General features: G+C 45.7%; 1 protein-coding gene and 1 long non-coding RNA gene across 2 annotated transcripts; one reads left to right on the top strand and one right to left on the bottom strand.

Annotated features, from left to right (window-relative positions):
* Positions 1–5,012: 5,012 nt before the first annotated feature.
* LOC147751904 (uncharacterized) lies at positions 5,013–12,805 on the bottom strand. The gene is made up of 3 exons (XR_015315591.1): positions 12,704–12,805; positions 6,189–6,611; positions 5,013–5,096 (listed from the first exon to the last, which is right to left on the bottom strand). It is a non-coding gene; the product is annotated as an uncharacterized LOC147751904 (long non-coding RNA).
* A 1,112-nt stretch (positions 12,806–13,917) lies between these two features.
* LOC111272045 (zinc finger protein Noc) lies at positions 13,918–24,379 on the top strand. The gene is made up of 2 exons (XM_022853209.2): positions 13,918–14,097; positions 15,033–24,379. The coding sequence occupies exons 1-2, from the start codon at positions 13,927–13,929 to the stop codon at positions 16,551–16,553; spliced, it is 1,692 nt and encodes a 563-aa protein (XP_022708944.1). The 5' UTR covers positions 13,918–13,926; the 3' UTR covers positions 16,554–24,379.
* The last annotated feature ends 598 nt before the right edge of the window (positions 24,380–24,977 follow it).

Raw genomic sequence — 24,977 nt, 5'->3', positions numbered from 1 at the left:
TGGGGTTTACCGGATGACGGCGAAGGTTTTGGTAGATCACGCCGCGATCATTTCCATCAGAATAGAGTAGAGGCTACATTGGTAAGCTCCATGATCTACGATATCGAAACATAAGCGGCATCGCGAGCGACATCGATGAAAGTGCCGTTGCTCCTAGCCGTCACATGCCCACGTCGCGCTCGCTGATAACACCGGAATGGAATAACAACGTAAATACGATAACTATAAACGACAGCGACAGGTGCGCGGTGGCAACAACAACATCGACATAGGCATCGGTGACGCCGATAAGATGAGGGGCATGCGTCTTTCATATTAATTAAACACAGCTGCTTCCTGTTGCCGCTGTCGTGAAGCAACTATAAAATATGTCACCCTAACTATTAGAAAAATAACAAACAATGGCTATAGAGCACGCATAACGACAGCCCGACTATCTTCATGTACGCACTCCAGCAAAGGCTACTGCCGCAGTAGACGCTTACAAGCAAGCCCAATAAAGGCTGTTAAGCCAGTACGAAACGTCGGGTTTCAGAAATCTCGATCATTCATCTTCGGCAGCTACGTACTGCTTTATTCGATCTCCGATCATCTACTGCATTTCCATCATGATCAGTCATCGGTCAGTTTTTATGTTTGGTTTATCTGCCGTCAGTCTGAGCAGAACATTCGTATGACCTGGCAAAGAGGTTTCAGCCAAGTTGCTAGAAAGCCATATCGTAATGGCAGCGCAACTGACGTAGTGCAAAAATATACCCTTTGATATTTTGGATAGAGTATTATAAAAATGCACACAATATCTAATTATTTTGATACTACTAATTGGAAAACTGCCACCACTGAATTTTCTTAAAAAGCTTGTTAACATTAGCCTTAAATAATGTCTCTATTTCGAGGTTGTATGTAGCTCCCCGAAGGCCATCCGACGACTGAATGCACGAAAGCTTAAATCTTTTTTCCAACAAGTCAAATTTTGAGCTGTCGCCCTCAGCCGATAGGACGGCAAACTGGGCATACAAGTGATTTGGGCAGTACCTCTTTTTTCGGTAAGATATTGCTTTTATCGTTTCGTTGGGCACTATTTCGACATGGTTTGTTATCTCGGCGCTACATTTTTTGAACGCTTCTCCGACCCTACGTCTCCTAGAGGAAGCAGTATATAAATATAATATTTTATAGACTGATGATCGGTTAAGCTATTTCCTAAGAACCAGGACAGCAGTAGAATGCGAATAGAGAAACGATAAGCCGTCGCAGGCGTCGAACTATTAATACGCCCTAACGTCTGAGCCGTCACTGATATCTTTTACTCCCTAGAGCCACTAAATCTGTCTCTCTCTAGCGGTTCCTCCGACACTCGTTACTCTTCCTAACCACATCATTTGTGTGCCACCTACATAAGTGCATCTGGATGTTTGTGTATGTGTTCGTATAAGCCGAATACGAAGACGCTACCATCACCACTAGCGTTTCGCCAACGTTTCAATGGCCCATGGCCAATGAAAGAAAGATGAATGGGAGATTGTAAATACTGTAAAAGCTCTCTTGGTCTCGATCGGACTTTTCGGCTCCGCTTCGTACACAGCAACAAACACTATTTACACACGCATCAATGCTGGTACGAAGGCTCCACATGAAGAATCCAGCGTAACAATATTTATTAGCCCTTAACCTTCCCCCCGCTCTGTCACGTACATCTCATTCGTTGTCGCTTTTAACTTCGTTCGTTCGTTTCTACACTCCCCCCCCCCCTCTGCTACGCCTCGCCTCATTTGCGATTCTCATCGCCGCCGTCGATGTACGGCGAGAGTGGGCGAGATTTACCGACCCAGACTGTCTTCCTCTTGGTAAAAGGTAAACCTGCGCGAAGGCATTTTCTGGATGCGATGACGAATTCTATCGCCTGGCGTTGTTCTGGTTGACGCTGTTTCTATAGCCTACCGAACAGGGACTAAGACGATCTCTGGGCGGGCGACCTCTCCAGTCACGACACCCTGCGTATACTGCTATGGTTACATATACCGAAAACGCTGTCGCATCTCGCTGACACATTACTACGGCACATTCACAAGACAGAATATTCAGTGCACGGCCATGTTGTGACGCTACCGAGCAGTCGGCATCTAATTCGTATGATGACAGCAGATTGACAATCTGTGTAACACAGAGTAATACGAGCGAAACAGAAAAAAAAAAGAGAGAGATAGAGAGAGAGAGAGAGAGAGAGAGAGAGAGATGCTAGGCTGAAAAAAGGCATCGTTGATATATTGCGCTCGGCCAATAATCAAATAATACAGCCCTCTAAACAACGTACCCCAGCAGCCGGCGAAACAACATCAGATGAGTAAAGAGAACTGTTGCCGCCGATGGTTGTGAGTTCTTATTCTAGTCAACCTCTCATTCTCGCTGTTATAGTCCAGTTCGTCTTTTTCTTGGCATTCGGAGCTGTACATAGTTGCTGACGCTAGGGGGTTGTTCGTAGCAATTTATCTACTCTGCTTTACTGCAGCATGCAGAGGTCAATACACACACAGAAAAGTGGCTAAGCGACAAGCTACTTTTTATTAGGTGGGGCGGGGGTAGCCAGGTGGACCCACAATTCGCTACGAATAGATCGGAGTTTTCAGCAAAACGGACCGAGAATAAGTGAGTTTAGGGGTAGTGAAGGTGGGGTGGGAGGGGTAGGTAACCACACACTGGTCAGGGCAGATCTCTACAGGTCTTTTTCTATTTCTTTCCAGCAATTGTATTGTATAATAATCGCGCGCGCGTGTGTGTGGCGTAGGCACACTGATAGAGACTGATATATGGGCATGTGCGCACTTGTAAAGTTTGCATGATTGTCTCCGACAAACAATACATTGAGGCACGTAGCAGCGGACAACAAACAGAGAACCAACGGTGATGTGTCGTATGGCTATCGCCATTGGCTAAAACATGTGTTCCCTGTAACGCTTTCCTTCTTTTCTTTACGGCAGCAATTTATTATATTCCCGCTAGAACTAGTAGTTCGACTACCTCTATACAACATAGCTCGTGATCCGAGTTCACCCATTACTATTTATATGCGTTGAAAGATATTCACAATCCGGCCGCGATCGACCGACCCGCAGCTGTTCACTGACATCGATCGCCTGATATATGATTATGTATATACATAATACTGCTTCGCGCGCTCTCATCGGACAAAGGCAACCACGACAGAAACTAACATATGCGACAGGGTTTCAGGCAAAAAAACAGCAGCTGGACTATTTAATTTTAAACAGTATCAAGAGCGTCCAACGGTAACGTAATTAGTGAATGAATGATTGTTAACAATTCGGTTTGGTGAATCGCCGAGTTTTACAGCTGGAAAGAAGGCACACACGGACTCTGCGGGGGCGAAATTTTCCTGTGGAGCAGTCTGAACGTCGATCGTTAAAAAAGGCCGAAGGTTTGGCACTACGTCATTATTGATGATTAGCGTTCCCCGCAACCTAGAGAGGTACTGGTAGCGTTGCGCAGTCATCCGTGCGGGACAGTTCATGCGTTCGGTGATGTGGCGGCGCGACTGTCATGGAATTGTTAGTGTCAGCTTCGGAAACAATGAGTAAAGTGTACTGATAAATCTGGAAAAGCGTACGTGCAGCAAAAAAGCAGAAATTGAGGAACGTGCCTTCAAGGGTTGCCACTCGTTTTGGTATGATCAAATCGAGATCTGATCAGGATTCCTGGGCTCAAAAGATCCTCAGGCTTTGTATGTAGTGAAACTCTTTAACCAAGGTGGCTTTTCGACAACAGAAGAACCACCATGTCCGATAGAAAGCTCCACAATGAAGAGCAGGGTCAACTGTTCAACAGGTTCAGCTTGTCCGCTTGTTCCGCTTTTTCTTCTTTTCTTTCGCACATAACAAAGAGAAGCCGCAGCTGTTGTTTTACTGGAAACTGAACCCAATTGCGTAGCACCATTTTCTTACTGGTCTTCCGTAGGGCCGCAAACCAGTCGAACCAGACAGACCAGTCGAAGCCATATATAATAACAACTCACTGCGGTGTCTTCATCCCAACATTTTTCTGCATCCATGTGTATAAGGGTATGCATTCTTCCTATTTTACTACATACTAACATCGGCAGTGTCTACGCGACTGTCTGCCTTACAGTGGTCGTCGTCGTCACCGGTGCTGGCAATCTCGGTTGCAGTTGTTCTCTTGCCCGACTTCAAGCGTCACCATTAATTTTTTCCATTCGATGGCTCGCTAACTTCCTCAGGCCAATATATATATATATAATAGATGTCGTACCCTTTAGCGCGCCTCAGTATCTTCATTCGCGTATTAAACATGCTAGAAGACGCAAAGCAACTAGCCGGCAAGGAGAAAAAGAAAGCCCAGCGTCAGACTTAGCCCAAGACAAAACTAAGGAAAAACACGCTCGAAACTGCCATCGTTGTGACGGACAACATTGGCAGTGGTGAGTGCAGCGCCGGCAATGGTGCCCGTTTGACAGTTCTGCGTATCGTACTCTATTGACACTTTGGTTCAGAAAAAGAAGCCGAGCAGGCTTATGGCGAGAAATACCGAAATCAATGACAAAGTAGAACCATTCATCTTAAAGGACAACCGCAGAGGCCAACCACAAGCTGCAGTCGACCCCTGACTACAGACAGGCAAGCAGGCAGCAGCATGGACCATGGACCGAACAACACACGGACCCCACAGATTACAGACACCGTCCTTGAGCGGCATAAGCACTGCCATCATAGATTATACATTGAAACAAGTTGAGGTAAGCACAATGCTGAAAAGAACTGATGAACTAAACGGGGTCGAGTGGTTCGGAGATACAATGCACATGCTGCCGATGTAGCGGGCCACACAAACAATACAGGCCACAGCGAGAATCTGTGTATGTGGATCTGGGAAGCGTAGTCTCCACGCCTCCCCACCAGATCAGCGATTGTTGCTGGTGAGCTTCGTTGGCTACTAGCGCTTATGTTATGCTCATGTTATGGCTCAAGAATATAGCGACAATTACCTGTTGACCTGAAGACGGCCGGCGTCCTGGGCGATCTCTACACAATGTCTCAATGTGTCCTGCGACAGTGATGTGTCAGCTAGAAAAGAAAGGCATTCGGTCATAGGGTACTGGTTAACGCTAGGGTAACCAGGAACTGTTTATCAGAATGATACGCCATGCACTAGCGACATTTAAGCCAGTTAAGTAAAGAAAAAATGATTTAGCAAATTTGCATTTTTTTGTTGAGACGAGGTAAACACATGCGCATGGCGAGCTCAGGTCAGCGACTCCTTGAACCAGTTATTAGGAGAGGCGCAATGTCTCAGCGTATTGATATATATATATATATATATATACCCTGCAAACCATTTCAAGTAGATAGTTCCACTATGATTCTTTCAATAATACATATTGCTGCATTCGTATTACGATACCAATTCTACTATTCGGAAGTTGTTTCGTCTCATGTCACTGTCTATGCTGAAGATTTCTTAAGTATGGAACACATGCGGCCGTGTCACTTCCTATGAACAGCCTGTAACCATGTACCTTAGCTATATATATCGTGGGTCATTTCATTTTATTGAGGGGTAGCAGTCCGTCTAGGATTAGAGCCATAATATATACATTTGCTTAGGGTAAACCGTAATGCACCCCACATAGAGCGCCGATCGCATTTGTAACATAACCGACCAACGCCCATTTCGGCAATACATTTCGTGTCTAGCAGCAGTCGAAATTAGCTGGCGTAGACAAATGTTCTTCATCAACTAGAGGCATCTATCCTACTGTAAAATTTCCCTAAATTTCTCATTACGATAAGTTGCCTCTTTGATAACAATTTCTGTATTTTTAGATATAATGAATGAACGAACGAACGAACGATCAAAGAGAACCAGCTCGGTAAGATCTCGTTGTATTGACATCGAGTTTCTAGAAGTAAAGAGCAAAAGTTTTATAGGCTAGGATATCGGAGCTCCAGTTGAATGACTTTGTGGAGAGTTTAAGTTCATAGAGGGTAATTGCATACAAAACGCAAACGAGATGAAGCAGACTATCGCTCTATAGATAACCCGACAGATCTAAAGACAGCACAAAATAAAGAACAATGGCCGCTTGTTAGACTGCAGCGCTACAGTCGGATATTGTACAACAACTAGGATAAACTAGGAATAGCATAGAAACTAACTTGAAAGAGGCGCGGGATAGAATTCTCAGCAGCAGCAGCAGCAGCAGCAGCAGCAGTAGCGCTAATGGCCATAGAGAAGAACAGAGAAAGCTGTCGAGAAGCAGCAGGAAGAGTTTGCAGTTCGCTGAGCAGACCGTCGCAGCGGGAGCGATGGATGCGGTCCACAGGCAGATCGACCATAGTGCAGAGACGAAATAAAGAGAGGCACAATAGGTTGTACTTTGACGGAGAAGGAGAATGCACTTCATCACACTGGCTCTTCTGAATCCACTCAGCATATTGGATAGACTGACTGCGCGAACAAGGCGCCGCTGGAGATCTGAATGATGATAGGTCGACGCGAGTTGGGCTGCGTTTGCAATAGGGCGCAGCCGGATCGTTGAGGATACATCGAGATGGCGATAGCTTGGAAGATAAATCTGTCTAAGATGAAACGATGAGAACTGGATTATGCCCCGGTGCGTTTCGTTCATACTAACGCATATCATTGTAGCTAATAGGAAGAAAAATCACTTGGGGACGGGGTTAAGTGAGCAGAGAGGACCGAGTGTTCAGACTTTGATAACGACAGATTTGGCCAGAAAGCAATAGGGGTTCACGTTTGAACCGGTAACTTATGTAGATTTATTAGTTAAGTCAGTAGCTTCAACTGCGTCCTGTCATTACCAGTTAGACGTCGATGTGCGCTAATTCAAAGACAAACAAGACTGCTTACTACGGTCAGATGAAAATATCAGTAATCAGGGTATTATGCGTTTGGTGTACGTACAGATCTGAAAGGCCAGCTTCTGATTCAGATAGTTTGTTCAGAAGCCTTGTTTTCCCCGTACCATAAAAGGAGTCCGAGCTCACCATGTTACCACCTACGGCACTACATTAGCTTGCACTCTCGCGTGCGTATAAAAAATGACCATGTCTGCCGGTCACTAAAAGCAGCCCTGTTGCAGTTTTCAGTTGTCGCAGACTCGCGAGACGTCAGCAGCGGGCCCACTGCCCTGCGTATCGACGTACGGATAGTCTAACCGCTAAAATATCAGTCCAATTCATGGCTTCCCTAGCCGGACCTAAGTTAACAAAACCTGCCTGCCTGCCTGCCTGACTCGCATCAGGGTCGCTCGCCACCGTCAACTAGCTATACTCTCGTACGAGCGTATTTCAGACAAGCGAGATTGTATTGTTGTGAGATAGAACTCATTATTCTAGTCAAAGAACAATTTAAAATTGAGTGTCGAATAACATTGATTTGCATCGGCTAGAAAAAGAGGTAATAAATGATAGCAGAGCGACCGCGGGATTACGAAGCCAAGCCGAGCGTCACAGGACGACCTGTTCTACGAACTGGTACGGGAGAAGGGTAGCAGGCACAGCGATGGAAGATCAAGTAAGCCGACAAGGCCTTTAAGGCACCGGTCGCCACTCGATACAACGCATAGAGAATATGCGTATGCATGAGAGAAAAGTAACACAGGGTGTCAGTGCTTTGGCAGTATAATCGATGCCTTCAAACCAAACGAATGCTCTGACTTGTACTGCGGATATATTTAGGCACTTTGTTGCTGCTTCTCGACGAGATTCAAGGCTATTTATCACATTCTTAGTGTCGCCATTGCGTCTTTTGTCTCTCTTTGCTACCCTATCCACCAGGAGAAAGTGGGTGTTCAGCGACAGCGCCCGCTGGGGCTGCTGGTATTGTCATTGCTACCGGTGTGATTCGGCCGACAAACGGGCAGACAGGCACAGGCAATCTATCAGCCACAGTTCACGGAGACAAATACCACACAATATGTACATACGCAGGCAGTATAGAGATTGTATAGCAGCCTGTAGAAACGCTCTGTGGAAGCGCCTTTTATTCTTGTTCGCATTTTCACTCGCAACAAAACAACAACGGGGCTATGTATATATATATATATATATATATATATCTATCTATCTATCTATCTATGTGTATATTTGTGTGACGCGACATCGCCGTTGGGCTTGCGATCACCAACGCGACTCTTCAAGCCGGGTTGCTGTCCGTCTCTATGAAAGCGATCGTCGTCAGCCCAGCCTATCGGGCTGTCCTGGTGCGGCTATGCTTAAAATGATGATTGATACGCAGTGTTGGTCGCTGGAAATACCGGCATCGATTAGTGTTCGAATCGAGATAATCAACAGCCAACAGTAAAAGGCTTACTATATCACTGGATGGAGAAAATCAGGATAAATTAGGTTAGGTTAGGTTAGGTTTGGCAGTCGATCACGCCAATGTCAAGAGGCTTCATCGAGACCTTTGGAGGAGCTGTTTGCAAAGCTGTTCTATTGTGAATTCTATTTTTAAGAAAATAACTTAAGGTTTCTGCAACGAAAAGGAATAGACGGATTTCTATCCTACTATCAGCTTGTGTATGATATACTGACTGACCAGCGAATAGATAATCAACAACCGAGAAAAGAACGTACGTTCCATTAAATGTGAAGTTTAAGCACACAGTACTAGTGCTCGAAAATCGTACTCTAGCCGATAGCACACGAAGTATTGTTAGTGCAACAACAGGCGTGCCTGTATCTCGGTCGAAGAAGAGCTTTAATCAAGAGATTCTAAGATAAGGTGTAGGGAGAATTAATAAACTATTGACACTTCCATTTAACATATGAACGCACGACTTTAATCCGTCTAAATCTAAAAAGTCTAAGAAAAATCGCCTTCAGCGCTATGGAACGTCGGTTGTTCCTCACTTTTGTATTTAGCGAAGATGCGTTTTGAAATAAATAGGCCACAGTGATCAAGCCTTAAAATGGCCGGATCAGTGGTGTTGTCGTTGAAATCGACATAACTACTGTCCTTTTGGCTGGCTGCTGGCTGCTACTGAATCGACAGACCGTTGGCAATCTTCCTGCCATGACAAACTCGAAACGAATCCATAGACGGCTATCAGTCAGTCGAAGCTAACCGCCTCTGTTTTATTCAATCCATAAAAAAAAAAAAAAAAAAGCAAAGTGTATATCAAATCTGTACTATTTTAATAACAGCGCTTCAGTGTGTTGTCGCGGTCACAGAGATCATCAACTATAGTGTCGTTGACACCCGACGTTCGTCGTCGTCAAACTGATAATCTGCTCCGTGTAAAAAGACAAACGCATACGCACAAATCGCGTAAACGCTTTGCGTTTGTTCGTAGGCCGTACGGCGGCGAGGCCGGCGACAGCAAGTATCAGGACACGATAGTAATAATGGCAGTATTGCCAAGCGACGCAGTTTCATTGCGCGACGGATTCATTGCGCTTCTCCCCCTTCTAGGCCTTTCATCAAGTCATTGATTTGTGACGGGTTTGCTTCCGGGTATAGAATGGAGTTTGAGTGATTTCAGCTTGGCTTTTATGCCGCGAAGTTTCGTCTTATTTATGCCACTTGACTATTCTCATTGAAATGAGTATTGCCAACGAGCCGAATTGTTAATACGATATTTAACAGAGTCATTTTTTAAGTCGTCACGCTCGTACACGTACACTTATACAGTAACCATACGATTCACATTTACATTAGCTATGCTCGCAACGCTTCGACGATTCATCCTTTTCTCGTCGTTGCGGACGCCGAAAATTCCTTTCAAGGAGGATCTTCAACGAGGTTGTTTAGATGTTCGACGCACACTTCCTATCTATGTTCGGCCTGACTGTGGTCATATAACGAAGTACAAGCAGGGTCGTCCGACACCTAACGCACGCGCACGCACCTAATACGTAAAACATTAGCGCCACCGAACTGTTACTGCATGTCCACACGAACGTCGGGTGATTCCGTGATGGATCGGAATAGATAAATAAACCTGAGCGAACGCGACGGATTTACCCGTCATTGTCTTTGGCATCAGCATCGTCTGGTATCACAGTTTATTAATGACTGAGGAGTAGCTCGACATCTTGACGGCAATCATCTGCTTTTTTTGTTGATGTCGTTGCTTTAATTCTTGACGCGGAAGTGGCGCTATTTCAGATAGGACAATAACAGCGGGAATTGATTTAATAATAACAATCCAAAGAATGCTTTATTTAAGAAAAGGACCATGTCTCAAAGTCAATATTTCTATGTGTGGCTATCTCGTGTCCCGAAACAGGCTAGTTACGATTTTGTTAAGCAGTTTGGCAGGTGTAGAGTGCTCTATTTGTACAACAGACATTGCTTCGATAATCTGAGATTGAATTTTATCGCTTCTCAACATTACTGCTCTCGATTAATTATCACTAACTGGAGCCGTTACCTATCTCTATGTTCTTTCCGTTTTTCTCATCGATACATAAATGAATACGTTATCATAAATCGAGGCGGCCCTAACTAAAGTTCGACATACGTATGGGTTTCAAAAGCAGCTGTCTGTACGTTGCGACCAGCTCGTCCGGCCTTTTCTATCATCTTCGACCTTGTCGTCCTTTTGGCCTATCACCGTCTAGTTATTGCTGATTATTTGATCAATGTCATTTTCACAACATTTCCTCGCTTCGCGCAATCAATAAGCCAGGCCGACCGGCTTGGCTCTAGTCTAAACAGGTGGCCTTTATTATTATGGGGTGGGCCCTGTTTTGACCTAGAAATCGAAATTGTCGATCTAGAAATTTGTCAACAGAGATATTGTGTATGAACTGTCAATAGAAACGAGCCTTCCGTCCCGTACCGCCATTCAAATTATATACACTGTTTTCGACTTTCCGTCGCGCATTTCTCTGAAATCGCCTAGAATTTTTTATGGCTCGCCCACTCGGCGCAAACGTTCTCGCTATATACAAAATACAACTCTCGAGTGTTGGCACTCATGAATTCTTTTTCTTTTTTATTTTCTGTAATTGTTTTCATAGCCCTTTCCCTCCATTCCAGACTCCTCGAACCTCATCTTCGCAGACTACTCGTCTTAAGAAGATTTTTAGATTTTAAGAATTTTTCACCGGCTGTTTTGGTGCTGCTTCTGACGCGGCCGCTGCCAACACCTCTGCATTTGTTCGCGGCAAAAAGTAAGTTGTCTATTTGGTTTTGCTTCGCGCAATCAACGACGCCACGTGACAGCCATCGTAACAGCATTAGGACTATATCAGACACTATATCGTTCTGTTATGCTGCCGTAGCAGCACCAACAACAGTACAGCTCAATGTGTTGTATTAGTTATTATAGTCATAGTATATGTGGGTGCGGCCACGAGCGGTCAACCATTGCCAGCGACAGCAGCAATACGCTCGACTGTTTTCATCATCATCAGATCCTCCTCTCAGCAGCAGCGGCCGGTTCGTCTGCTTCTCTCGAGGCTCGCGTCGTTGTCGTCATGGCTCCCATGAGCAACTGAGCCGCCCTCTCGGCCTCGTTCGTCTCGCAGCGATTGCGGGGTGGTGACTGGTACCGCTGCCGTTTCGATGATGGCTAAATAAATCATCGCTGACTGGCAACCAGCAGACAAAGGCGCTGACGAGGAACGGATGATAGGGCGGACAAATTCTCTCCCTCTGAGTATTTCTTAAGCTTCGCTCCCTTTGTACGGCGGCCTTCTCTATGGCCATGCCATGCATCCCTGTCACGGCCAGCGCACTCTGACTCACTCTGCCACTGTTGTCACTGTTTTATTCGGTTTTTCTAAACGACGGTCGGCTGATAGGCGTCAGCATTAAGTCGTATCAGAAGTCGAAGCAGACGTCGTGACGGAACGAGCACGAAATGCTGATGGATGTTCGTTATATTTCGTGCTGGCAAGCAGCAGCTGAACGTTAGGGAACGAAGCGAGACGACTCAGCCAATGACCTCAGGGTTCGACGGTACTGATCGAACGGGTAAATCGGCCGGACAGCCATGAAACAATGTGAAAACCTAGTGGTTTTTCGGCGATCGGCCGGCGTTTGATGACTTGGCTGCTGTCCATTGTTGGCCTCTTGGCTGTGGTCTGCTTGCTCTTAGAGCATCGGTCTATACCGTTACTGCTCGCCATTCGGTACCGCACCCAAGGCGATAAATGTTGCGAAGTTCCCCTTTGACCACTTTTTTGCCTGCTGCCATTGTACAGTACTCTCCGTCGGATAGTGACGACGGAATGGATGGATCTCGGCTTCCATTACGTTCGCGCTGGACTACTTTCGAGAATCAGCTACATTTATAACAGTGTTATGTGGCGATGAGAAGAAAAAGCGTTTGAACGAGACAAATCTAAGCGAACGATTGACATGTTCCAACCACAACGACAGCGCTAGTGGTAATATCATGCAGATGTTGACTCCTGCAGCGTGGCGGACCAGGCGAGTTGGTGTGTATCCTATGTCGACAGGGGACTGCCGCAAAGAATGTCTGTAGAAGAAAAATTACCAGTCACTAGTATGGCTACTGTGGAGAAAGTAATCTGACTTGTAAGCTCTACATTAATCAGTGCTCATCAAAGGTGGGCCCAATATTGCCATCTGAAAAGCTCAAACAGCGCGTTACTATCAACGTTTTGTGGCTTAGTCCATAAGGAGCCATACCCACGCGCCATCGCCGCCCATGTCGCCTTCATTAACTCACCTGCTAGCACGCATCATCGTTATTTACCACCACCATCAACTAGCCGAGCCCTTTTTCACCTTTTCCTTTTCTGTAGGCCTCTCACGTTGTTTATTGCTCTATATGTAATTCACACGCTCGCTCCTTTCTACAGTTCAGGCGTCAACACTCACCGCGTTGTTACACTGAAGCTGCCAGCGGTGGTGAACTCTCTCCCTCATCCAGTACTGAATAGAGCTCACGGCCTTTAGCGCGCGGGCTTATCCTCTCCCGACTAGAGAGGGCATCCAATTGATCTCGCCACTCAGACCCTCGCCACTTTGGTCCGAGAGAGGGCTGCTTGCCATCTCACTCGCAGCTCGGCGCAGAGCAGGAGCAGCGATAGCACATCGTGGTGAGACCTCCGACTGAACGGTGGTCGTCAATATTCCCACGGGCAAACGTTGCATAACAAGCGCCTAACGGAAAAAAAGCAAGAATCAAGTGAACGGCAAGTTCTTATTGAACCCTGTACGCGAACGGATATAGTCTTGTGTGATAGTAAACGAAAGACATCTTGAAGTTTGTTATTCCGCTTCGTGGGAAACAAAGCATGGCTTACTTCTTTGTGCATCTACCGTAGGAGAAAACACGAGAACAAGCCAGATCTGTGTGACGCTGAGCAAAGCTGCATTTGCTCAATAACACTGACGGGAAATAACAAAAGAAAAAAAAAAAAAAAAAAAACTGTATAATTAAGATCATATTACACTGGATCTCTTACCGGTATACCCTGTACAATTGCGGATTTTTAGCAGAATCGTGTTGTTGACATCGAACGCGTTGAGGTCATCATCCAGACGAGTACGCTTTCGTTGAACGGAGTTTGTGTGTGCAAAAGATATCGTCCTCGAAATATGGGATTATAGCGATCAACAGCGTGATGGTACGTTTTTACCCTGCCATAAGGTGTCAGCTGTCATCGCTAAAATCGCCAGCTAACGTCGTGTACCAGTGCCTCATAGGGATAATTCAGTCAGAAAAGCGTTTATAACTACAGCAGAGCTTCTAGAAAACGGAGAGAAATTGTGTAATCTTTGTGGCTCTTGTGTGTGACTTATGTGTGCCATCGTGCTATAGTCCACGATCTGTTCCTGTACAACCGCTTGGATACATTACCCTGTAACACACAGGAAGGACAACACTTTGTTCAACTGGATTTTCGTGCTTCGGTTGACTAAGTGACCTTCAACTTTAGGTGGTCGATGTCGACCCAGTCAACATCACCGGTGTTCGGTACTAGTAACAATAATAACAATATTATTACGGAGACGAAGGTCGAAGCCAATCGTAGAGGCACACACAGTAGCACGATGCTCACACCAAACCCGAACCAGTATCTCAGGCCAGAGTATCTGTCGCCTTTGCCAACCACGGTAAGAAAAGCGAGATCATTCGAGGAAAACAAAGTTTCCTTGGCCAAATAAAAAAACGACAATATTATTCTAGCTGATTTTTAATTTCCTTAGATTATCTGGTTGCTTGTATTTGTTAATCAAAAGCATTTTTTGAATGAACTTGCGTGCTTGCGATCGTCGTCACACGAGTAGACTAGGCGGACAAATAGGCACAGATAGAATGTACTACAATAGCCTTATAATATGCTAAACTGCACTTTTAAGCCATCATATAGAAGCAGCGTAGGATCAACAACGAGTAAATTTCTATCAAAACCGATGGTTTTTTTCAAGCGCAAGAATCGTCACTTTAAATAGACATATTAGCTAATTTTTCGTTAACGATGTGATTAATCAGCTAGCTTCGAAGCTGGTTCTCAATTGCAAAAAGAGCTATTACATATGGGTGTTTTGATTCGCAGTGAAAAACTGTCCATTTTTTACGTTGTTCTAACAGGATAGAGGTATGTGGACACTTTGATAGAGCTATGTGTGTGGGGGCCTTTTTTATGGCAAGATAAATACCTTTTTGCCACACAGATAGGGAAATACAATTGTAACAGTTTGATACATATGGTTCACCCATAAATACTACTTCCGTCTGTCTAACTATTCTCTTACTTGACTCTTGCTTATTCGTCCGTGTCTACCCTGTGGCCTCCTAATATAATGCTGCTTATCGAAGCTGAGAAACTTGACTAGAATATTTAGCAGTGGTATCGTGTATAAAATATAGGGTCGTGCCTATAAAACGCAAGATGCATATATAAAATATTCTATACTTGGTAATTTCGCCGTATTTAGGCCTCAAATATTTTTGGGACTGTTATGACAATGACGGTAATGATTATGATGATATTGACAATCGAGGAAGTGCAATCCTTGTTTCTAACTCTGATTTTGTCTCATTGCAGCTGGACGCGAAAAAGAGCCCCCTCGCGTTGCTAGCACAGACATGCAGTAATATCGGAATGGACAGTCCTAACCACAAGCCGATGCTCAGTGTCAACAGCGAGACTAAAAGCAAGAAATCAACAGCGGATGACCGAAAGAAGTCAGATCTATCATCGGGCAGCCTGAGTGGTCTGGGCTCATTATCGACGAGCACCGGCAGCTCAAACAGCTCGAGCAACGACAGCGAGAAAAGTCAGCCTGCCTTTAAGCCGTACGATCTGAACCTGAAGAAAAGTCCGACGCCACCGCGGTCCGAATTGAAGGACGAAGATCGCCGAAGCCGAAGTAGTCCGTTGAGCCAACGTTCACCAAGAACCTCGCCCGCTGTGTCGGAGAAAAGCGATAAGGGAGGCAAGTCAACCCCTAAAGGAGGCGCTTCCTCCCCAGCGGCATCGATTACATCTGCAGCAAGCGTCACCTCGTCGAGCACTACTACGCTTTCGGGACTTGGCTACCCCGGCCTTGAGCATCTATCCCGTGGTGCGGACCCCAAGGAAAGTCTTGCCGCTCTCCACCTTGCATACAAGAATCTAGCAGCTGCCGCTGGCCATCCAATGGCCGGTGCGCCTTCTCCACTTGCTGCTGGACACCACCCGTTAGACCTCAAGGGACTACCGAGCCCGTACGCCCCCGTTTTGTCGTCGTATGCCGGTTACGCGCGCGTAAAGACGCCTTCAGGTGGCGTCAGCCTCGTACCCGTTTGCCGCGATCCGTTATGTTCCAGCTGCCAGCTGTCAATGCAGTCTGCACAGCTAGCTCCATGCCCCTCTGGCTGTACGTCATGCACCCATGAACGTGTCGTTCCACCCGCGATTCCTTTTCTGCCCGGTCTTCATGGGTCTTCCGCATTGTTCCCGACATATCCCACCCATCCGCTTGCCGGACGCACGCCCAACGTTTGCAGCTGGATGGTCGGCGACTCGTATTGCGGTAAGCGATTCAGCTCATCGGAAGAACTTCTAGCCCATCTGCGTACGCATACGACATTGCCAGGTGGCGACCTGCCCCATCCTTTGTTGACGCCTCCAGGGCTTTCACCATTCGGCGGCTCAACAACCTCACCGCCGCTGGCAGCACCCCTCACCCCCCTAGCACCCCTTCCTCCCCCACCAACATCCTCGGCCTCACTTCGTCGTTCGTATCCATCTCCATCGCTGAGCCCCATAGGATCGTCAACGTCATCAGCTGCGGCCCGTTTCCATCCTTACTCGAGTCCACCGACGTCGAAAAGCTCGTCAAGCTCCAGCTCGTCAACGCACACGACCGGGTCGTCTTTATCTACCAGTTCATCTTCAGCTTCGTCGACCAGCTCGACGACAACCAACACGCCGCCGACGTTAACGCCGCCACTTCCGGCCGGCTTCCCTGGAGCGCCCTTTCCACCTCTACCTCACCCAAGCGCCGCGGCCCTATCCATGTTCAGCATGTACAATCCGTATGCGATGTACGGGCAGAGATTGGGTCCACCAGTGCACCCATAGGTAACGCCGTCCGCTCCTGGTTCTGGTGGTGCAGATGGCTCAGTTCTCCCCTCGATACTGGACGCACCACCGCGTCAGCTCGTCAGGCTTAAGGCCAGACGGTCTACGCCCTCAAAAAACCAAAGCTTGTGATTTCAACTTAACAGAAGGTGAAAACAATGATGGTTCAACGAACGAAACAAACAGAAACAGACGACAGGATACAGGGAAGCTACACACATATGCACAGACAGAAGGTACCGATAGAAGTCTCATAGCGACGGGTTCGACAATGCATATAGTCGATTTAGTCAATAGAAAAGTAAAAAAGATGACCGTAACAACAAGCTAAAGTTTAAAAAAGCGTCTGCATAAATTTGCGGTGGCGGGACCGTCGAAAAGCTAGATGATCGCGCCGGAAAGGAGCGGAGTGGTAGAAGAACCTTCAGTAACGATGAGATAACGAAAGACCAAATTTGCTCATATAAATAAGAAGGCCAAAGGAATAACTGAAAAGGCGGTAACGGGTCCGTGGACAGCTCCAAATAATACGTGAACAACAGTGGCTAACACTAAACCCGGAATTAAACTTTCTTAAGGGTGTATTCCATTTCAAGGCTCAACTGTATCACTGCTGCAAATATCGTTGCGAATGGCACCGTCATCTGTCAGCCATTTTAGCGGGCGTTTGTTTAGTGGTCGTCTAGAGATTCTTCGCAGACGGCCGCGATCGTCGGACATACATGTCACGGTCATCATAAACATAGTGAGACGAAACGCAGCACTCCAACCAGTTGGTTTCTTTTCATTGTTTTGAAGTGTTTGCAACATCAGGCGGGGACATTTAACTGACGTCTGTACTGTCTGTTTTCATGCTTATCTGACAACAACAGCAGCAGCAGCGACAACGACAACAACCAATGCAGCAACGATGATGACGAAAACAGCTTCAAAGAATAACAGTTGATTTCTACGTTCAGATCAGTTGCAACTAGAATTGTGGCGGACGAACAAATCAGACCAGACATTAAACATTGCCAACCAAGGGCAATATATTTGGTAGCAACATTATGGCTTGCTACGACAAGATCCCGACGTGTAGGACACTTGACCGAGGTGACATATAGGCAAGGTGATTACCGAAGTAGTTTATTAGCGCAGTCAGACGAATCTACGTAGATGGAAACTAGACTAACCTTGACAACGGTGACGACGACGACGACGACGAACAAAATCAGCTAGAATTAGACTTACTTCAAAGAAGGGCGTTTCGTTCCTGAAATGATGCCAATGAAATACAAAAAATGGAATTTGACAACAAAATATACTTGATACACTACCAGTCTTAAAATTTAGACAGACAAGGAGTGCGTCTACGCTATTACAATGCGATAGGTACGAAGAAAAGGGACAAAAACGTAAAAGAAACGAAGAGCGAAAGTAACTTTAGACAAGTCTCTGACGTGCGTCTGCCATCCCTCAGACTGTTCGTCGCTGGCCGCTCAGCTCTGTTCGGCTCCGAGCTTCTTCGTTCTTTGTCATCTCAGTCACTACCTCATTACGTCAATCCCCTTTTAGTCGCTCCTCAGCTCTCTCTCGCGCCTGTTCTTCTCCTGACTATGACAGTTCCTCGATTTGTCCTGAAAGATGACACGCTGCTGCGCGTGTCGCTCACATTCATCACCCCTCAACGTTCGCCCATTCGTTTACTTGGTCTTCTCGCATATGTCTGTCATTTCTATGAAGCAGTCGCGTATCTGTTTTTGACATCCTTCTCTAGCATCTCCGATCGCCCCGCAGCTTAGCCATAAGACGACAGCCGCAAATGGTAGAACCCACCGTTGTTGGCGGTTTCGACCGCACTGCCACTACGACCGCCGCCAGCGACTGTCATCATTCGACCCGGTGGCCGCGTGCGCGCACACGCAACGTCATCCTGTTTACAGCGTTGTTCAACGTTGCTTCATGCAAGATTCAGTGGGTATCGAGTAATTGTAGTAATCGTTTTCAGTCCATCACTCTGCGTTCAACTAGCAAACAATCGAGCGGACAAATAATCAGCGGAACAATGATGGGGTGCCAATATGGACTATGCAGCGGCTACATTGGGTTGCTAGACAACGACACACGCCTTCCCGTTTTGCTGGTGTCATTGCTGCTCCTATAAAACTGTTATAACACAGCGTTGGTTGTCCGTCCAATACTCGTTAGTATGTGCCAGCGTCACTGCCTGAACCTAATCAACCTACAAATAGCTCTCTCGTTACCGCTGTTGGCGATGCGTAAGCATAGGTTCTTAGCTTGCCGTTCATCTTCTGTGATGGAGCGACAAGAGAAGCAGAACAGAGCGGAACGGCGAGGTGAACCGGAGGCGGCTGCAACCCGCCGCTACTGGTGTTCAATCTGTAGCTAGGTTCTGTAGCGTCAGGTTTAACCTTTTGCAACATTATGGTACCGTAACATCAAGAATGATCCAAGGCACCGTGATTAAAAGGATGACAGCTAATCTAACAAAAGCTTATGCTGCTGCTGCTATGAATAGTTGCCTGCGTTACGGGTGAACATGGCTCAGGGTACGTTGTGTTCTACCGTTGTTTGCCATGTATATTCCAACCGATCCAGTGACGCTTACTTGTCCTCGCCAGCCGTCTCATGGCTTCTGCGTATTTTGAGCCGTTACGGCAGCCGCGGCGGCGCTGATCGCCACCGGCAGCATTACCCGTCCGTCACCCACCCCAATTTTGCCATCCAGCATTATCGCTTTCTATCACTACAGCCCAGCATCGACAACGTTTATATCGACTTTTGACAACAAGAACACCTTTAAGAGGAACTGTTTTCACTGGCGACGCCGATAACGCAGACAACACCGGAGTCTGTCAATATTTGCCGCGTTATTTCTGGTTGCTGTTATTGCTGCTGCTGCTGCTGCTGCTACTGCCGTCGTCCGATCATCGAATTCAACGGGACGAAATGAATTATGAAAGTGACGCGATTTTTTTAGCCAGCTTACATTCTTTGTTGATTGACGGTCTATTGACTACTAACTGAAATAACTCGCGTTTGGTCTGATCACTCTTCCTCTCTCTCGCCCCCCTTTCTGATCGTCTGTCTGATGATTCGTTCGTATGTTATCAGCTGTGAACGCTGGCGTGTCTGTTGCTGTTAACGCCGCTGACTTGCCTGGTCGTGCGTCATCATATATCTGCCCATTCGTAGATCTGGTCGATCAGGCGTCAGACGACAAGCAGTTGAGTTGCATGGCTAGATGCCGGAAAGCCGGAGCGGAACGGTTGCTTCTGTCTGCTTGTCTATTCATTGACGTTAACGTTGGCAATGACGATGTCGATGTCCGACAACACCTCTCGCCGTTCGACCAACGACTGATAACTGACAACGCTTACCCTGCCAGCGGTAGCAGCAACCTACAACCGGTGCGTCAATTCCCCAGGCAGCGAATCAAATCTACCGAGTCAATCGGATATGACAAATATTTTGCCGATACCCACAAAGACAACGGATGAGAAGAGAAGTAAGCGAAAGAAAACTGTTGGTAAAAAGATGACGACGGAGATGCTGATGTTTGTCATGATAATGATTGTCGTGGCGATCCTGTTGGTGGTATCTACGACGGTTGCGCTTGCCGCTTGATGTTATTCACTGTTGTGAGATTGATGGTGATGATGTTTCCAATGGCGACACAGCCGTGTCGATGACGAGCAAATGAAGCAGTTCACGCTGCTGGCTACGACAATGGCAATATGCCTAGTGCTCAACGTGTTCATGTGCGTGTAACCATGATGTTCGTAACTCGAGATATGTAATATGACTGTATAAGCTGACGCAGAACACCGATACTATCGACGCCGATGTCTGCCTACCTGTCAATCTGCATGGCTATCTGAATGTCTGCCTCTGTTAGAGCAATATTCACGCGTATAGTTTTATGCCCTGAACTGGAACGTAAGAAGAAATGACGGTCGGACAAACCGAAAGACCAACAGATAGAAGAACAAACAACTAGCTAAACAGACAACCAGAATGATTCGGAAGTACGTATACACAATGCACAGTTATAGCCATGGGCAATGAGGAGGAGACGCAATGAACTGCTGTGCCCTGCTGAGATACGAGAGGATATATACACGCGCGCACACGTAGACATATTGAAATGCGACCAACGACCAACGATTTCGACTCTGACAATGATGACCCTGCGATTCAGTAGAAGTTATCGTTGATTCGTGTGACGCCGTTTCCACTGGCTTATGGCGTCGGAGCAATTCGTGGTCGCTAGTGATTCGTCACCACACACGGCACGATACACACGCTGAACACACTCACACACACACACACACACCCACATACACACAGAAACACGCACACAGACACAGACTCACGAACACACACACACACACACACATACACATACACATAGAGATACTCGAACACACATACACACGCGAAGAGACACAGACACGTACACACACACACAAACAGATACACACACACACACAGACAGACAGAGACACCGACACACGCGCCCTACATCACATACTCTAGACAGATACGTACCAATAGCAACAACAATACAGTGACGTTTGCCTCATCAGTTGCGAAAATCACTATATCAAGATGATGACGGTGGTGATAATTATTATTTTGGTGATATATGTAGTTGACACAATGATCTACCTTAGATGTAATATATTTTATAGAAACGACACGAAAAGTGCAACGTTCAAATTTTTGCGCGGGTCGCGTATCACGCACGTTTAACGCCAGAGAATTTAAAGTTACACAAAATTTTACTCGTGGTACCAATATGACACACAGTCACAGAAACGTAACGCCGATAAACGACTGAAAGGAAATTGTTTAAAGGCGAAAATGTTCAAGTATACAATCCCTTTATCGATCTAGAGACGATCGATGTTTTGACGCATCGACAATGTCTGGTCTGCACTTTAAGCAATATGTCGAATGCACAGAAAACGATATGAGATAACTTTCTTTCGTCTCTTTTCTGTTCTTTATTATGTCCATAATAAATAAAGCGACACAAAAGGCGACGACGGTGAGATAGATAACTAGACAATAGTAGCCATCAATCTCGAGCAAAGAAGGAACATAACGTCATTTACAACAAAAACAAGCGGCACCATTATTACCATGGCTTACACACACAGAAACAAACCAGTAACATAAAAACCCACCAACGTCACTCCAATTCGCGCTAACCGCAGCAATAGCAGCGGCAAAATTAGCTGGTGGCAGCTCGACGCCTACACTGCGCTCTTGTGGGCATCGTGGTTCGTTACGTCAACACTAGACGCGAGTGCTCTTTTTTGCATAGCCAGACCCGTGCCGGATCAGTGTAGTGGCAGTATTCGCTATATTATTATGGTTATCTCATATAGTCGGCATTTTGTCACAGTGACTGTAGCGGTGCTGCTAGTATTGACGCGCTGATGGCCAACGTGTTCTTGGCTGGCTGCTTGGTAACACCTTATGTGACACTCACTGAATAATAAAAGAGTAGAGACAAATAATATAAGTGAACAGAGATGCATCGAGATGACAGCTTATGACAGACCAGGTCCATTATTTGATGCAACCATGGCGCCGTCGCTGCGATGGAACCCGGTCAACCTGCCTGGTTGTAGCGTTGCCTTCTTTGGTTGGGATTCGACTGTCGTTTTCGTTTTGTTCGATTGTTCAACCGTCAACGTTTATCAGAGTTGTTTGGCATGATGGCTCGTCTCGTTCGAGCTGCTGGCAGCAGCTGTAATTGTCCGCCATTCGCCGACTGGCAATCTCTGATTTAATCGGTTTGTCAATCAGCAAACGCCAAACAGTCAATCATTCACTCAGTCCAGTTGTTTTTCGTGTGTGTGTCCCCCTACTGTTTTTCTGAATCGTTGCTGCTCTTGCTTTTTCCAGCTTTTACCCTCCTGTCGTAGTTGTCTTCAGTTTATCCTTGTTGTCGCGCTGAGTAGTAAATCGCCTAACAAACATCTGATGCTCTCGAACGGTGGCGCACGTTGACATGACACACAGGCCCCTATGTCGTCCGCCAGAGGGAGCGCAGCCTGTCCTTTCTGACCAAAAGCCTTACCGTCCTCTTTTTTTTTTTTTTTTTTTTTTTAGCTTCAACTTGTGTTACGTTGCGCGAACTCTAGTTGATAGTTGGATTGTGCTTTTGGCTTATATCGTTATTCTAAATCCGATTAGCAGTAGACATCAACTGTGCATTCCCTAGCATTCAGTCACACTGTCAACACATGGACATGCGAAGACAACCTCTGGGCGCATACAGACAAAACAAGTAACATCGCAGGTCACTGTACGAATTAAATGTCATTTATTTTCGTCATCGACTAGGATTATTGCACATAGATTTAGGGCGCAGTGCCAGATCGAGAGATGTGGGAGAGTGGCTTGAGCGATCTAAGATGATCTCGGAACAACAAAACGAATTATCTCCGAGTGAGAAAAGAGCTGAGGTATCATTCTGTAATCTGAAGTGTATAAAAGCCTAAGAAATCACAGCGTACGAGACTCTTGCTGCTTATAACACCTTGAGCAACCAAAAAAAAAACGGGTTTAGGAAGGGCAAAGACATCGCAGCGTTACTCCTGTTTGTAAGAAAGGGGCAGACGATAATTCAGATGGAACTGTGTGTGCACATCATGGACACGAAACCGATAGTGAATATTGATATTAATAATAATAGTGACGATTATGTGTGAAGCGCCTAATAAATACTTGGAGCCTTTGGGAAAAAGTAAGCGCGCTTAAAAACGAAACTCTCGAAGAATTGACAAGACGCGAAGATGCAATACAGAGTCATTTTGTAATATAAAATGTATAGAACCTATCACTCGTATAACAGCACACATTCACTCGCGCGAATCGATTGTGAGTTTATGGGTGCGTGGAACGGATGCATGGCTAGCCGTTGTATGGACTTACAATCTATTCGATGTGGTAGATTGCCCATTGGCAGAAGATCGGAGACACGGAGCAATATGACGGAACGGCTTAACTGATAAAGCTCGTATGGTCATCGGATTGCGAAAAGTCCGCAGCCGAAAAGAGAAGCGTTTTTTTCGCCGCTTTCCATCTTTATTTGACTATTAGCCAAGCAGCCGTACAACGGTGCCGTGCAACGCTGACAACAACAACAACAACAAACACTTTCCAAGCAGCCGTTCGTCACCGACATCGGATTCTCGCTAAAACCATTCCCTATATATGCACCGCAAACGTGTACAATGAGTCTATTCTACTATTGGAAATTCACTACCCCTAGGCAAAGCAACAGAGATTTTCGTAGAAATACGGTATATGCGCAAGAAATCTATAGAGCTTTACTAGCATGATAAATACTTGCTGGCGACGAATCCGGTGCGCGCAGACAAAGGACATGCGCCTGAGCTCATGTAACATACTAAATTATTTATGCAACAACCCTCGGACATGAGGGCTAGGATTGAGATAAGACTGGGGATCGTGAGATATATAACAACAACAACAACAACAACAACAACAACAACAACAACAAAAAAAGAGAGAGGAAGCTTGAAATAATACAGCAGTAGATTACTCGAAGGAATTGTGGACATAGTAACATAGAAAATGGAGAACAAGACACCTTCATAGCTGTAGCTAATGTTGTATCAATACAAAACGAAACCAGCAGGTGTAGATGGAAGGGGAAATTATTAAAAATGGGGGCAAATGCGATACGATATCGAGGTGTCAACGAAGGACGAAGGGAAGATGAGACAGATCTGTTTGTAAATAAATATAATGTTGATATTTGACAAGCAAAAGAAAAGAAACAGTTATTTTCTGTGTGAACGTGTAGGTACTCAGAGTCTTTCTATTAGGTTGCTGTTCGAATTGCATTATTATAGAATCGTATAGGGTGTTCTTTTGGGAATGCCCTTCAGAATAAATTGACCCTATTGGTGCTCACAGATGCAACATCATCACCCATGTACCTACATGGGCAATGATGTCTTTAACTATATATATATATATACGCAGAGAAATTATGCTTTAGATTCTAGATCGAAACGTAAAACGCTGTAGCTAGCGGTAGCGTCATGCTACAGTCATGTTCTCTTTTAATTTCATAGTGATAGTATATTTTATTTATTTATAGAAATCTTATAGCATACATATAGGTAATTATAGCATACAATTCGTATATTGTGGATTACGTACACAGGTAGACAATTTTATTCTACCCTGAAGTAAATGTGGCCACATATAAAACGGGGAGATCAGGAAGAGTTAAGGGGATATTATCAGGTTATCTTATTTCTGTATTGGAAGCTTTGAGCTTTGAGCTTTAAATTGGAAAATGTAATAGAATATCTGTCAAAAAGACGGAGCTTAGATGCTATACGTGGAATATATTCGAGTGCATCCTTA

Source organism: Varroa jacobsoni, unplaced genomic scaffold, assembly GCF_002532875.2.
Source record: "Varroa jacobsoni isolate VJ856 unplaced genomic scaffold, vjacob_1.0 contig01479, whole genome shotgun sequence".
NCBI lineage: Eukaryota > Metazoa > Arthropoda > Arachnida > Mesostigmata > Varroidae > Varroa > Varroa jacobsoni.
This window is presented reverse-complemented; position numbering and strand designations above follow the sequence as displayed.